The following is a 15,950-nucleotide window of genomic DNA, read 5'->3' on the forward strand; positions in this document are numbered from 1 at the left end:
TGGTTAGAGACAAATGTCTTCTAAATAAAAGACCCTTGTCATAAGGAAACGTATTGAATTGATTTTCAGAGGGAAGAAGACTTTAAACCCCAAATGTCCACTGCCAGGGGAGTCCTGTCACTGACTCTCTGGCCAGCAGGGTGACCTCTCCCAGGGCAGCCACAGGGACTCACGGGGAGAGTCAGATTCCAGGATGTGTCTGTTGGCGACTACTTTTTGCCAAAAAAATGTAAAAACAACATAACACAAAACAAGTACTAATAGACGCATTTTGATAATCATCTCTCGGATTGAAACAGACTAGTCTTGGTGGAGACCAAGCAGGGCTTGAAGTGCTGAAGTGCTGCGGGGCCGCTCTGGGCCCTTCACCTCACACTGGGTGGGGAGGCTGGGGCCTGGGCTGAGCGTGCGCGGGGTCAGGGGCCTGCATCCCGTGAGAAGTATGTGGTCCCCTCTTCCAGTCTGGGGCCGCTCCAGACCCATCCCAAATGGGCACTCATGGCAACCTAAAGGTAAACGCTCATTTGAGTAAAGATTTGGAGAGGAGACATCTGAAGGGACTGCTTGGCAGGTGCAGGAGGTATGGTTTATGATCTGAATGCTTCCACTCGCTCTTGGGAACTGAAGAGATGGGGAGCCATCTTCAGAGGAACACCCTAAGATCTCCAGCTCTCACTACACACGATCTGAAACTCGGGCACCAAACAGGTCTGCTTGGGTTTCTTTATCTGGACGCAAGGTTTTAGTGCTTTATACCAAGTTCTCCCTTGAGATCTTGGTCAATCTTGCAGAAATGAATGAAAACTCACTTTTAGATGAAAAGAAAATAGAAAATTGTATAAGCCAAGGAAAATTAAAAGTCACCCATCATTTTTCATTCTAGTAAAAGGTTCTCACGCCTTTCTAGACAGAAAGGATGTGGATCTTTGCTGTCGTTCAAAGCAAATCCTAATCCCTAGGCAGGAGTGCTCAGGTGAAAAGGGAATGTACGAGTTAGGTTTTGCCACCAAGCGCATCCCCCAAGTCTTCTTCCTGCACTACACGTGACAAGGCAGACACAGGACACAACAGGGCCGCGCAGGGCAGGGCACACGGCGGCTGCGGGGAAGGGGGGGGGGGCGCCAGTCACCGGGAAGCCCATGTCTGTGAGTTGCTTCATCAGCCGGGTCATGATCCAGGCCTCGTCCTGCTTGCCAGATGTTTTCATGCCCTAGAACCGAGGGTGGGAGGAGAGAGTCCATGAGGCAGGTTCTATGGTATTGTTTTAAATTACTTTCTGTTGGAGTAGAGTTACTTGACAATGCTGTTAGTCTCTGCTGTACAGCAAAGTGAAGCAGCTCTATGTATTCATATGTCCCCTTTTTTTGGGTTTCCTTCCCATTCAGGTCACCACAGGGCCCGAGTCCCCAGTGCTGCAGAGTAGGTTCTCGTTAGTTATTCATTTTATACATAGACTCAATAGGTCCATGTGTTAGTCCCAACCTTCCAGCTCCTCCCACCCTTCCTTTCCCCCTTGGTGTCCGTACATTTGTCCTCTCTGTGTCTCTATTTCCGCTCTGCAAACAAGAGCATCTGTAACACTTTTCTAGATTCCGCTGAGATGCGTTAATATAGATCTGTTTCTCTCTTTCTGGCTTACTTCACTCTGCGTGATACTCTCTAGGCCCACATGAGCCACATTTTAATAAAGCATTCTTCCAGAAATGGGAGACGCCCAAAGCTCGTGTTGATTTAAAGTCACAGCACCCCCATGTTAGCGCTGAGCAATGCTGCGCTGCCCGCCACCCTGAGTGTCTGGTGGCTTGTGCTATAGACGCTTCAGGGTGCTCTCGCAGTTGGCATGTGTGTGTGATCTATGGACTTAAAAAAAGCAAGATAACGATTCTTTCCCCTCAGAGGATACATTTCGTGCATCACAAATAGGAACCGCGTCCATGATCAGATAAGCATGCTAGGTGCTCCCTTGAACACGACCCTGTAATAACCATATAAAATCCACTAAAAATTACATGGCTTGTGCCCTTTTATAAGCTTTCTTCTAAAAGATGACACAATACAGGGTGTTTGTTCCAACAGGATGAAAAGGCAACAGGATGAAAGTAACGAAAAAACCTGTTAATTCTGTTAACTCATGGCCTGCGGGGCGGAGAAGACAGTGAGGAGAGAGCGGTGAGGGAGGGTGAAGACAGGAGGAGGGAATCGAGTGAAGAGGAAAGGGTGGCGGGGTGGAGAGGGGGCTGGGCGTCAGGACGTGACCCCTGCACAACCTCCTGCTCTCCTGCAAGGAGGGGGATCTAACGATGCATTCACGCCTCATACAAACTATTCTCCACAGCACTTTCAAAACTGGGCCTGGGACTTCCCTGCTGGTTCAGTGGCTAAGAGTCTGCCTATCAACACAGGGGACTCGGGTTCGACCCCAGGGGCCATGCCAGGTTCTTGACTCCAACTGCCAGAGACGGTTCCGACTTGGAGGTGATGCCTCTTGGCCCCTGTCAGTACCCTCCATGGGCATGTGCATCGAGTTTTCAAATCTTACTTTACTTGGGGAGGATCCCACATGCCAAGGAGCAACTAAGCCCAGGTGCCACCACCATACAGGCCTGAGAGCCTACGAGGGAATCCACTGCAATGAGAGGCCCGCTCACTGGAGCTGGAGAGTAGCCCCAGCTCGCCACAACTAGAGAGAAGCCAGGGCACAGCAATGAAGACCCAGGGCAGTCAAAAATGAAGAAAGCAAGTTTAAAAAGCTTATTAAAAAAGAACAAACCCTGGGAGAATGGCATTGAAACACGTATATTACCATATGTGAAACGGATCGCCAGTCCAGGTTCGATGCATGATACAGGGTGCTCGGGGCTGGTGCACGGGATGACCCAGAGGGATGGGATGGGGAGGGAGGTGGGACGGGGGTTCAGGATGGGGAACACATGTACACCTGTGGCGGATTCATGTCAATGTATGACAAAACCAATAAATATTGTAAAGTAATTAGCCTCCAAATAAATAAATAAATAAAGTGTGGGGGGGGAACCTGGTAAATAACTTCAGTCGTGTCCGACTCTTTGCGACCCCGTGGAATATAGCCTGCCAGGCTCCTCGGTCTATGGGATTCTTCAGGCAAGAATACTGGAGTAGGCTGCCATGCCTTCCTCCAGGGGAGTCTTTCAGACCCAGGGTTTGAACCTGTGTCTCTTATGTCTCCTGCATTGGCAGGTGGGTCCCTTCCCACCAGTGCCACAGTCACAGGACAGAGTTTGTGGGGTGACTATAAACTGACATGCTGGCTTTCCTCAAGGAAGCAGCCTCTCTGGAGGTGATTATAATCCTTCCTGTGTGGCCAGAGCCAGGTTTGCCAAGAATACACAATATTTTAATTCACCAGTTCAGTGTTTCTGGTCCTGTCATTGACTGGATGATTTGCCAGCCAGACTGTGAAAAGACCTAATTTGAAGCCTGCCATCACATCTACTCTTTATGAGCAGAGAGCCCTGGTTTCAGTTTCTGGGTTCTGCTAACTGCCAATTGAGTGGCTTTCAAACTGGAATTGTTTTAAACGGATAATACATTCACACGATTCGAGAGCAGAAACGAGGGCACAGGGAAGCATCTTCCTCCTACTCCACGCCCAGTCCGCTGAGTTCTCCTTTGCTTCCTCATCCTCCCAGACAGTTCTGAATTCTACAGAGGCTCTTATGAGTGCGCGCATGAGTCACACATCCATTTCTCTCTCCTTTTCCTCTGCCCCCTAAAATCCGGGATGTGCTAGACAGAGATTCTGTGCCTTGTCTTTCACTTGGCGATATATTTTGGTGATCTTTTCATATGAGTATGTTTGAAGTTTCTTAAAAAATTTTTTTTAGTTTTTCATAATATGGAGGTAGCATAATTTAACTAGTTACGCCATCAATGTACATTTAAGTTACTATTATATATATATATTTCTTTTGCTGTCCTATGATAAGTAGGAGACACAAAGGACGTGGGTTTGATCCCTGGGTTGGGAAGATACCCTAGAGAAGAGAATGGCAACCCACTCCAGTATTCCTGCCTGGGAAATCCCACGGACAGAGGAGCCTGGTGGGTTACAGCCCAAGGGGTCAAAAGGAGTCCAAATAGGACTGAGCACGCTTGCACACTCATACACAACATGCCCCATTATGTTAACATAACAATATTTTTTTAATGGAAAATAATTATATTTTCTAGAAAAATTTTTGGTGAGATGAGTGGTACTATCACACCTGGCTGGACCTCTCTCCACTGTGCGGCTTCATGGAAGCATCTGGATTCCCATCAGTCCCTGCTTTCGCGCTGCTGTGACAGCAATGCTGTGTCACGCTCTGCGCTCGGCAGAGACCCCCTGAGAGGGCCTCAGGGCACTCTGGGAGCCTCGGCTCCCTCTCTCACTAACTGGAGAGACAACCTTGACACCGCGCAGGGCTCAGCATTCACCCCCCACGCCGGGGCCGCACACACCTTCTGGAGCCCTTTCTTGGGGGCGTTCCCCCAGGAGCTGCAGGAAGAGGGGCTCTCCTGCGAAGCCGCGTGGTTCCACACGCCCCCGTCCTCGTCCTCCCACTGACTGGCGCCGAGGTTCGCGTCGTCCCCGCCGCTGCCCCAGCCTTCTTGCATAGATTTTGAAGCTAGAAAGAGAGGGAGCAGGAGTATCAGTCACCATTCCCAAAGCAGGCAGGGGCACCTTGCGACACCGTTGAGGGGCGGCAGGGCAGAGGGGTGTACAGTACCTACCTCTTACTCCTCTGTCCTCCCTTACGCCTAAGAATTTAATTTTTCCTACTGGACATGTAATGTACGTGTATATGTGCGTCTGTTTTTGTCTTCCAACTCCAGCTATTTGTAATCTGTGCTGTTCCAAAGCCCTTAACCCACTAGAGGTCACTTTTTAAAGACATATTTATTTATTTGGCTGTGCCAGGTCTTAGCTGTGGCACATGGGATCTTCCATCTAGGTTGGTGACACGCGGAATCTTTCGTTGTGGCATGTGGGGTCTAGTTCCCTGACCAGGAATGGAACCTGGGCCCCCTGCACTGGGAGCGTGGAGTCTCAGCCACCGGACCACCAGGGAAGTCCCTAGGGGTTGTTTTGAAACAAGGACATTCTAACGATCAATCCTGGGGGCTACCGAACGTGGCCGTCACCGAGTGACATGAGATGCTGGTAAAAGGCACAGTCCTCAAAACGACCACGGTCCTCCACGTCACGTGGTACGTCACGCGCACAAATGCTCCCCCAGTGCGACCAGACCTGAGCCGCCTGAGGATCCTGAAAAGTTCGGCAGGTCTGTGCTCGGGCTCAGCAGCCTGCACTCTTGATGAGCTCCCAGGAGAGGCTCCCAGAATGACAGGAGGGACACAGCCAAGTGCTCAGGCAGAGACAAGCTGAACACTGAGTTTCAATTTTAGGATATTATTGTTTTCTCCTTTCTTAAAATACAAAGTAATCTTTGGTGTAAAAGTCACCCCAAATTCTCCTTCCTGGGGAATCTGAAGAGGGCCAAAGATCAGGTGACGCTACAGTTAGCTACAGTCTGTAAGACGATGAAGACTCGAGGCCAACAAGGTGGCCAGGCATGTAATTAGGCCTCCGAGGACAGATGATACAAACAAATACATTGCCTCAACACCGGAATCTACACACCCAGGGGTTTCCCATCCTTCCGGTTTCTCACAACAAGTGACATGAATGGGACACATAATCCGGCCAAATGGTTGGCACACAGAGTACACCGTCCGTGCCGACAAAGTAACAAAACACTCAAACAATAAAGTTGCATTTTTAAGATCTTAATAATGTAAAGAAAAAAAAAAAAAGCGCTTTTGCACCCATGTGAACAATTAATGTTACACTGGTCTTAAATCAGTCAACTTACGTTCATACTACTGTCAGAAGCATCACACTGTAAAGCAGCCACACCTTACAGAATTCCACTTGGTGAACATGATCTGGACAACAGTAAGGATGCACATTTCATGTATACTTATTATACTTTCCAATAATGGGAGGAAAACACAGCATGTTTTTTCCTCTTTAAAAAAAGAGAATCCAAAGCTGAATTTTCTTTACTAGGCAGCAAAGGCAATGACAACCCACTCCAGTACTCTCGCCCAGAAAATCCCAGGGACGGGGGAGCCTGGTGGGCTGCAGTCCATGGGGTCGCTGAGGGTCGGACACGACTAAGCCACTTCACTTCCACTTTTCACTTTCATGCACTGGAGAAGGAAATGGCAACCCACTCCAGTGTTCTTGCCTGGAGAATCCCAGGGATGGCGGAGTCTGGTGGGCTGCCATCTATGGGGTTGCACAGAGTCAGACACGACTGAAGCAACTTAGCTTAGCAACTTAGCTTAGCAGGCAGCAAAAACAAGGCAAGTGTCAAACTGTGGAGTAATGTATTTTTCAAAACGCAATCTCAAACAGAAAAATGACCTGCCTTATCCACCTGTTCAGTGAAAGAGCAGGTTTAAATTGTCTGAATGACAGGTAGGACAATTCTGCTGAAGAAGCCTGGAGGCTACTAACCATCATTATTTTTCTCTTTTAAAAGGAGAACATGGACTTCTCTCAAAAGCTCCTTTTCCTTCATTTATCAGGCAGGGCAAATATTTCTTTACAGTCTAAGTTTAACATTAGTTTTAAAATGTGGTGGCTCAGACAGTAAAGAATCCACCAGCGATGCAGGAAGACCCGGGTTCAACCCCTGGGTGGGGAAGATCCCTTGGAGAAGGGAATGGCAACCCACTCCAGTACTCTTGCCTAGAGAACCCCATAGGCAGAGGAGCCTGGCAGGCTACAGTTCATGGGGTTGCAAAGAGTCAGACATGATTGAGCAACTTTCACTTCAAATGTAAATAAAATGAGGAAAGTGTCCTAAAACACTAATTCTTAAAATTAAATGAGAAGTATGCCTCTAAATAGAGTACATGTGGCCCATTTCCAAACAGCCGACCCAGGGCGGGCAAGACGCTGGGCTCACCTGGTTTGCACAGGGCTGGGGCGGCAGTGGGGGCGCTGGCCCTCCCGAATGTCAGCGCCGGCTCGGTGGGCTGGTCCCCCCATCCGCTGCCGCTGCTGGGTGGCTTGCCCCACGCTGCTGTGCCATTATCAACCAGGGTGGACGGGGATGATGACTCCCCCCAAGAGTTTTCAGCCTTCGAATGAACGTTAGGCATTTCTCCCCAGCCTGACGAAGCTGAAGAGGGCACCGAGGAGAGAGAAGACAACAAAAGTGAAACAGAGAGAGAGAGAGAGTAAGACTGGTGATTTCAAGTTCAAAAGCATTTTGAGATTATCTTTAGGATGGCTTTTAGGAGAAAGTGAAAAGGAGACAATATTAAATCTAATCAGATTTGTCTTTTTTAAGTTGCAGTCTTCTCACTTCTGACCCCTACTCCCTTAAAACTGAAAGTCTGTTATATTAAAAACTATTCAATTCACACCATCTGCAACAAGATAGAGTTTTAAAAAGTAGTTTAGAACTAAAGTTTAAGGAGTAGCTCTTTTGCTTCTGGTGTTATATGTAACAACCTAAAAGAAATTTCATATTAATCTCTTATAAAAAATTTACGAGTTGCAACATTTTTTTTTTTTGACCAACTGTCAAAAACACAGCTCTGAGCAAACAAAGAAGATAGAAGAGGAAACATACACAGATAAAGTAATAACAGAGCACCCAGATGGTTCTGAGGTACGAGCAGTGAGTTAGGAAAGGAGTTGAGATATCGGTGTTAAAAGATGGGAACCAAATGGAGGAATTATGGAGAAGGGTGGTTCCAAGCATATCTCAGAATTCTGCTTTCATTCCTCCACCCCATCCTGTTGCTAGCATCCTGAGCCGGGCCTTGTACCAGAGATGAGGATGCAATTAAGCGAATTCAGAAGGTGTTACTATCTATGAGGCACAGACGAGGTTAAGAGACTAGGCCACAGTAAGGATCTCCCCATCTTCTTTATTGGAGAAGGCAATGGCACCCCACTCCAGCATTCTTGCCTGGAAAATCCCATGGACGAAAGAGCCTGGTGGGCTGCAGTCCATGGGGTCGCTGAGGGTAGGACACGACTAAGCGACTTCACTTTCACTTTTCACTTTCATGCATTGGAGAAGGAAATGGCAACCCACTCCAGTGTTCTTGCCTGGAGAATCCCAGGCACGGGGGAGCCTGGTGGGCTGCCATCTATGGGGTCGCACAGAGTCAGACACGACTGTATCGACTTAGCAGCAGCAGCAGCACCTTCTTTATACTTTAGTAAGACAAACATTTTACGTCATCTGCAAACTTCCAAATCGACCTGAATTCTGATCTTTGTGCTTTTGCCCATAGGCTCACTTGATAATACTGAAAAGTCACGCTGACAGCTCACATCAGCTGTAATTTTCATACAGACATAGCTTCTCACAGGCAGAACTGTGAATGCTTTAAATACTAACTGAAGAACAGAAACCACAAATAAGCCAATCACAAAATTTAAATTTTTTGGTTAAAGCATGGATATTACCATCTCGGCTATGAAATCTATTAATTTTCTGACTAAAAATAGCATGAATCAGCTCCCTTGATGCTTTAATAAAATACAACAGTAATGATTAATGACAAAACTACCTACCACCTATGAATCATTTAAAATTACAAGCTGTATAATGAGCAAAACATTATGTGAATTATTACCAGTATCACAGAAAGTGTTAATCACTCAGTCATGTTCAACTCTTTGCTACCCCATGGACTGTAGCCAGTTAGGCTCCTCTGTCCATGAAATTCTCCAGGTAAGAATACTGGAGTGGGTTGCCATTCCCTTCTCCAGGGAATCTTCCCAACCCAGGGACTGAACCCAGGTGTCCCGTACTGCAGGCAGATTCTTTATCGACTCAGCCACCTGGTTAAAGGTACCATCAGGGAAGTTAGCCCTAATCACTACTGTCGGCAAAGACTAACTATAATATTACCTGTAACTACACAAAAAACAATAATGCATGTTGGGAGAAGCGGTTTTACAAATCGAAGGAACAAAGTTAGGAAAATTAGCATAGAAGACAAAAACTAAGGAAGTTTTGCGAAGCTGAAATAATTCAGGTGTTACCAAGTCAATCACCTGCAAAGATAGTGATTTATTGTCGGCAATTAAATAACAAAATCGCCTGATCAAAAGGCAGGCACACAGGGACTTCCTGGTGGTCTGATGGGTTAGGACTCCACTCTGTCAATGCATGGGGCACTGGTTTGATCCCTGGTCGAGGAACTAAGATCCCACATGCCCCACAGTGTGACCAAAAAGGGTAAAAAGGAGAGAGAAAGAAAAAGGCAGATACACAGCATTTCTCTAGATTACTGTGTTCCAGCTCCAGACTGGGATTGAACTAGATCCAAACAATCCAGTGTAAATCCTACACTGCATTTCATAAATTAGTATCGGTTTTCCTTAGGCTCATCAGAAAACTAATTAGTATTAATACAATAAGAATGGGACAAAACGATTGTCCTGGAGCATTTACTTTTACAAAACCGGACACACACAAACACAAAAACCTATGCAATCGAGAAACCATATTTTGTGAGACAGAGATCAATATCCTTAAGTGGTGATGATCAAAAACTGAAAAGCAACTTAAACCCCAAACTCTGAGGTCAGTGAACATTCTGTAAAATCAGTGAAGGTCAAGAGTGATGCTGCAGAATCTGTAAAAGACCTGCTCTGTAGCAGAAACCTCATCAGACACTCATCGGGTCTGCACTTTTGTTTAGAGGGGGAATCCCAGCTGGTCAACAACAAGCAGGCAAGTGTTCAAGCCGTGAGCTGAGCCACAGCCTAGCAGATGCTGTCACTGCTGCTTCCACCTCTGATCCAGTGGCCCGGGTACCACAAGCCCCGACAGGAAGGGCCAGGTGCTCTATGTGTGAACATGAATGGAGAGGACCCACAGGAAGCAGCACCTTGTCACTGTTACGAAGGGAACTGAGGGAGGTGTGACTGATTCTTCTGTAGCACAAAGACAGCTGGTCCCCCAGACCAGAACAGGGACAGGCTCAGATCACCTGTGGTCCCTGAGAGGGATGGACTCTGCTCTCACTGCAGAGCAGTGCTCAGTTCAGGACAGACGGGAATATCATAGGTGATGTGGGGCAAGGATAATGCCTCAACGCAGCTAGACTGTCGTTGCAGAATACGAGACTAATGTCATCAATGAAAAATTACTGAGTAACCCCATCATCCTCAGTGACACAGTACGTGTGCAGTCTCTGCACACGGCTCAGCTGTTGTTCAATTGCTAAGTTTTGTCCAACTCTTTGTGACCCGTGGACTGTAGCCCACCAGGCTCCTCTGTCTATGGGATTTCCCAGGCAAGAATACTAGAGTGGGTCGCCATTTCCTTTTCCAGTAGGGCTCAGTGAAAGTGAAGTCACTCAGTCATGTCCAACTCTTTGCGACCCCATGGACTGTAGCCCACCAGGCTTCTCCATCCATGGAATTTTCTAGGCAAGAGTACTGGAGTGGGTTGCCATTTCCTTCTCCAGGGGATCTTTCCAACCCAGGGATCGAACCCAGGTCTCCCGCATTGTGGGCAGACGCTTCACTGTCTGAGCCACTATGTGCAAGTAATGGCTCTAACATTTTATCTGTCTCTGCCAAAGTGGTTGAAATAAAATCCATAGCTGCTTTCACACTATCGTGACATAAGGCCCGGATTGTGACATCACACACGTGCATAAGGCCCGGAGGACGGAGAACAAACAGGAACCTGGAAATAGTCACCATGGTGGACGGGGCACGTTTTCCTTCTATGTTTGGTGAGACTGTGTGCAATTTGTTTAAAAATCTCTATATTATCTATAAATATTTTACACATACAAGTAAATACCTTTGGCTCTTCCAACCAAACAGGAATGCCTTTATCCAGGGTGAATCTTAGATTCTTTGTCTACTAAAAACCATTAAGAGGAGATTCTGAGGGTAACATATTCAAGAGGAAAAAAAAAAATCACAAATGCATGTGATGCTGTCCCTATCTCTGTGGAGTGTCATGGATGTTGTATGCTACACGGAGCAGCGGGCAGGTATGTATTTCACACGTGAGACCCCCACCACCTCCCCTCCACCTGTGCCCTCAGCAAGCTACTTAACTGCCCGTTTCCTCTGTAATATGAGGCCCGGGTGGCTGTCAGGACCACATGAGATGAGCGTAAGACGCGCCGCACGTGGTCGCCCGGCGCTGCCAGGCCACGCTTGTCGCCAGGACCCGGGCACCAGGCACATGTCAGCAGGAGCTTTTTCAGAGACAGTGAGCAGGGGGTGAGGGAGAAGTCATGGGAACGAGGACTTCCAGAAGGAAGACTTGGGTGGGTGTGACGGGATAGCCGGGTTTAATAATAATTTAGTTTTGGCCGTGCTGGGTCTCCGTTGTGTAGGCTTTTCTCTAGTTGCGGCGAGAAGAGGCTGCTCTTGTCATTGCGGTTGCTTCTTATGTTGCAGAGACGGGCTCTAGGGCGTAGCCTCCATAGTTGTGGCCCGTGGGCTTAGCTGCTACGCGGCACGTGGGACCTTCCCAGATCAGGGATCCATCTTGTCTCCTACACTGGCAGGTGGATTCTTTACCACCGAGCCACTAGGAAAGCCCAGAACCCTACCATCTTAGACAGAATCTCTCCTCTCGACCTTGGCCCTCTGCTCATCGCCCTTCTCCCACAGCTGCACCTGCCGCCCCATCTCTGGCTGAGACCCAGGCTTCTGCATCCAACCTCTGCTGTCCCCTCGACAGACACATGCCTCCCGTGTGCACCCTGAGAAAGCAGTGCCCCTCGCCGTGACCTGCCCACCTGCCCGAGCTCTGAACCCTCCCTGCTCCTGCAACCAGATGCTGTCCCAGCCTGGCTGCTGTATCCATCCTCGGCCCTGGCCACTATTCCTTCCCCTCTCATGCCAAACACGGCTGAGCTCAGCCCTTCTCCAGCTATGCTTCCCACTAATCCACTCTTCAACATACAGCTGACACGATTCTCTAATTAAGCCTGATGGTTCAATCTGCTTCATCTTCTCAGTGGCTTCCCAGACCTCTGGATACACCCCGATTCCTTCACGGGGCCTAAAAGAACGTGCCTGCTCTTGCTGTGGTCTCCTTTCTCCGCAAGGCCTTCCTGCCACCCCCATCACGCACCCCCAGCACCAATAGGGTGAAGTTCTTTCTGTCCCTCAAAGATGCTACCTTCCCTCTTGCCTCCAGGTCTTCTGTGCTAGTGCCTCTGAGCCACTCCTCTGCGAGCTGTCCAGTTACAAAGGCCAGCTGGACTGAAATCTCTCTCCCTCCCATGGCCCACGTGGCACGTGCATTTTCTCAGTCATGTTCACGCTCCCTGAGGGCAGGCACTGGTCTCTAACAGCTTCTTGCCTCTCTTACTGCAGTATCTAGGAGAGTGCCTTGCGCAGGGCAGGGACTCAACACACAGATTTTCATCTTATTTTAGCATTTTTCTTTCCACTGAAATCAGAACATGATTTGTACTGAATAATACCATATAAAACCGTTTCAACCAAAAACAGTTTTGTTTCATGGTTAACCACATCAGAAACACCTGTGGAGCTTTAAAACCGGCCAGTGGGCAGGCTTCCCATCCGGACCAAGGACACCTGCATCTGAGGTGTCTCTGAGGCTGGTACCTCCCAGCTCCCTAAGCTCTTGGGGAATTCTAACGAAAGCCCTCTGGGGTTGAGAACCACTGATTTATCTCATAAACAAAGACTTTGTAATAAGTAAACACAGGCTAACACAATGGCCTCCAATCTTTCTAAAGAAGGTATATTTCTTTTCCTCTCCTTTCTCTTGAAAGTGGGTAATATTTTTAACCCCCTTGGACTGAAAGCTATCAGAAAATCCCATTTTATTTCTTTTTTCTCTCTCTTGGATTGAAAGCTATCAGAAAATCCTACTTTATTTTTTCTCTATACTATTATCTCTTTGGATAACATTCAAATACAATCCTGTAAGGTGACGGGCACAGAAATCAGTTTTAATATCATTTGCTACAAAAACGCCAGTTGAGTGTGTGTGTAAACGTAATGGGAGTTTTTCTTTAACCTCTGAAGGCACATGCAGCGCCGTACCTGGGCCGAGCAGCGGTGATCGGCTGAGCTGGGCGCTGGCCTGGTGCGCCGGGGGCGCCTCGGCCGCGCTCACGCTGTCGCTCGTGGTGGCGGTGGTGGCGGTGGCGCCCGCCGAGGCGCTGCTCTGGATGCCTGGGTTGTTTCTGTCCCACATGTTTACAGTTTTATTGTTGTAGTTGCTCGGGTCGCCCCAAGCTGAGGTACCGTCATCGATTTCCATTTTGCGTCGGATGGAGGGCGGGGAAGGCTCCTCCCAGCCCGTGGCCTCGCTGCCGTCCTTCGGTTTGACGGGGACCGGTCCCCCGATCCACCCTGTTCCTGTCTGTTTCACGGAAGCGGCTCCTCCCCAGTTATTCGAGCTGCTGTCTGGGGGTTTGCTCGCCCAGTTTTGTTGGGGGCCAGGCTTCAAAGACTCTCCCCAGCTCGTCCCTGGATTCACCTTCGTGTTTGTGCCATTGCCCCAGCCACCGGTCCCCGACCTCGGAGCCTCGTTCCAACCAGACCCTGACCGACTACTGTCAGCATCCCAGCCTGAGGCGTTCTTCTTCCCCTCCCCCAGGTGTCCGAGGACCGAGGATGAATCTGCCCAGTCTCCCCTTCCTGCGCTCCAGGCTGGGTTCGGCTTGTGTCCATCTCCCCAGTTCTGAGATCTGGGTTTCTGAGGCTCAGCCCAGGCGGGGGACTTGTCCTCCTGATTTACCGTCCCGCTCCAAGCGTGGCCACTCTTGGCAGCAGCAGCATTATTAACAGCAGTAGAGCTTATCGCCTCCCCCCAAACCGCGGGGCCATTTGGCGCTTTGTGGCTGCTGTCTCCCCAGCCGGCGTGCGCTGGCGCAGCAGCAGGCGGTGAGCTGACCCACCCCGATACTGAAGAGGTATTTGTACTGTTCACGCTGGACCCATCGTTCTTCCCCCCTGAGTGTGAAGGCTGAGCAGCTGCACACCCCCAGGCCTCTGTCCCATTGTCGTTCTTGCGCTCGGACCTGGGGGACTCTTCAAATTCCCAGGCAGTGTTTTGCTTCACTGGAGTCTGTCCCCAACCAGTGTTGGACAGAACTCTGGGGTCCAGGTCGCTCCTTGGCAACTGGAGGTGCCCTTGTTCAAGAAGCCCTCTGTCTCGCCGTCGGCCTTCTGCCCCATCCCGCCCAGTGCTCCCTTCGTGGTGGCTGCCAGAACTGTCGCTGCTGCCTTCACTGGCTGGCGTTCCAGAGGACGCAGCTTTGGCCCAAGAGTTCACGAGCTCGCTGCCAGGCTGCGTGGCAGGATTCTGGCCGCCAGCGCTAGGACTGTCCCACCCTGTTGATCCTTTCCCGTTGACGTCGCTACTGGAATGCTGGTTGGGGGACTTCCCCCAGTCCCCGTTCACCCCGTTGGAGGCGCTCCGGCTGGGGTGGCCCCAAGCTCCCGAGTGGAGGTTGCCCACGCCGCTGCTGCCCCCTCCCCGGCCCCAGGCGAGGATGCCAGGACCAGCGGGAGGTCCTGAGTCCCAGGCGTTGTTCCCTCCGTTCCCCTCCTTCTGCACAGCGCTGCTGGAGCCGTTCTGCTTAGCACTTAATGCTGAGTTCACAGTGTCGCCATTCCCCTGACTGAACCCGGAACCGCTGTTTCCTGCGGCTGGGTTACCTGGGGACAGTCCCCACACAGAACTGCCGATTCCTTCGCTGCCACCCCCGCCGACTTGAGAAACTGACGATCCGTTAGCACCAGGAAGGCCTTGCAGGTGGGGCGGGATGATGGCCCCCATGCCGACAGCCAGGCCCCAGCTCGGCAGTCCGTTCGTCTGCACTGTGTTGAGAGGGCTGGGAGAAGGGCTCAGGGGGTTAGTGTTGTTTGGCCCGTCAGTGTTAAGGTTCTGAGGTTGTGCGCTGAAAGACACATTCTGGGAAGTGGACGTCTGTGGTCCTGTGCTCTCTTGCGGCAGCAAGTTTCCCCAAGCACCTAAAGTGCCCGCGGGGTTCCCATTCTGGGTGCCCATGCTCTGACCTATGGCACTGACCGGACTGCAAATACTGGAAGGGTTGCCTGTCGCCACAGTTCCTTCGTGTCCGAGTACAGGCCAGGCAGCTGGGTTGGCGTTGGGATTAAGGTTAAGATTAATGCCAGCGTTGGAGTTGGAGGCACCCCAGCAGTTCTGACTCCTCCCATCTCCGATCATGTTGTCCATTTTCCCATCCCCGCCGCCGAGGGAGCAGTGAGCCAGGCCCGAGCCGGCGCCGGCGGCTACGCCCCACACTCTGGCGGCACCTCCGTTACCGTTCGCTCCCCCCGCCCCAAGGGCACTCTGAGCGGACGGGTTTTGGACCAGTGTGCCGTTGGAGCCATTATTGCCGTTCGTCTTCTTGGTCTGTCCAGTGAAGCTGCCCTGGGCGCTCCCCGTAGCCATGCTACTGTTCTCTGAGCCACAGTTGGAGGCAGAGTCAGTGTCTGTGGTACATTCTGAGGCGGATTCCGTCTCTGCTCCTGTGATGGAAGGCCAGGCCCCCGCGTCTGTCCTGTCGCTTAGCGCCTTCTCCCAGCTGCAGCTGGCTTCGCTCCGGTAAGTGGGCTGCTGTCCCCAGTGGGAACTCTCATAATGCTCCGCTGGGCCGCTGTGACCAAGATCTGAAAAAGACGAAACACATTCAAAGTTAGCGTCTCCTCCCACTTGTCAATCGACTGTTCAAACTAGTCTTGGGGGCACGCTCTTTCTTCTGAGTTTTCAATTCTGAATGACAGACACTAAAAGCGGCTCCAAGAAAAAAAGCTATTTGTCTTCTAAGTGCATGCTAAGTGGCTTAGGTGATGTCGGACTCTTTGTGACGCCATGGACCATTCCATAGCCCACCAGACTCCTCTG

General features: G+C 50.1%; 1 protein-coding gene across 7 annotated transcripts in view; it reads right to left on the minus strand.

Annotated features, from left to right (window-relative positions):
* The window catches only part of TNRC6C (trinucleotide repeat containing 6C), a 75,528-nt gene that overhangs the window by 27,454 nt on the left and 32,124 nt on the right, over window positions 1-15,950 (minus strand). For 6 of the 7 annotated variants that reach the window (XM_018063711.1, XM_018063707.1, XM_018063705.1 and 3 more), the window contains exons 4-7: window positions 13,115-15,715; window positions 6,999-7,214; window positions 4,480-4,646; window positions 1,130-1,210 (exon numbers count right to left, since the gene is read on the minus strand). In XM_018063711.1, coding sequence (XP_017919200.1) covers window positions 1,130-1,210; window positions 4,480-4,646; window positions 6,999-7,214; window positions 13,115-15,715 — 3,065 coding nt within the window. The remainder of the gene's footprint in view (window positions 1-1,129; window positions 1,211-4,479; window positions 4,647-6,998; window positions 7,215-13,114; window positions 15,716-15,950) is intronic. The other variant, XM_018063710.1, reaches the window with a different exon arrangement.

Source organism: Capra hircus, chromosome 19, assembly GCF_001704415.2.
Source record: "Capra hircus breed San Clemente chromosome 19, ASM170441v1, whole genome shotgun sequence".
Taxonomy (NCBI): Eukaryota; Metazoa; Chordata; class Mammalia; order Artiodactyla; family Bovidae; genus Capra; species Capra hircus.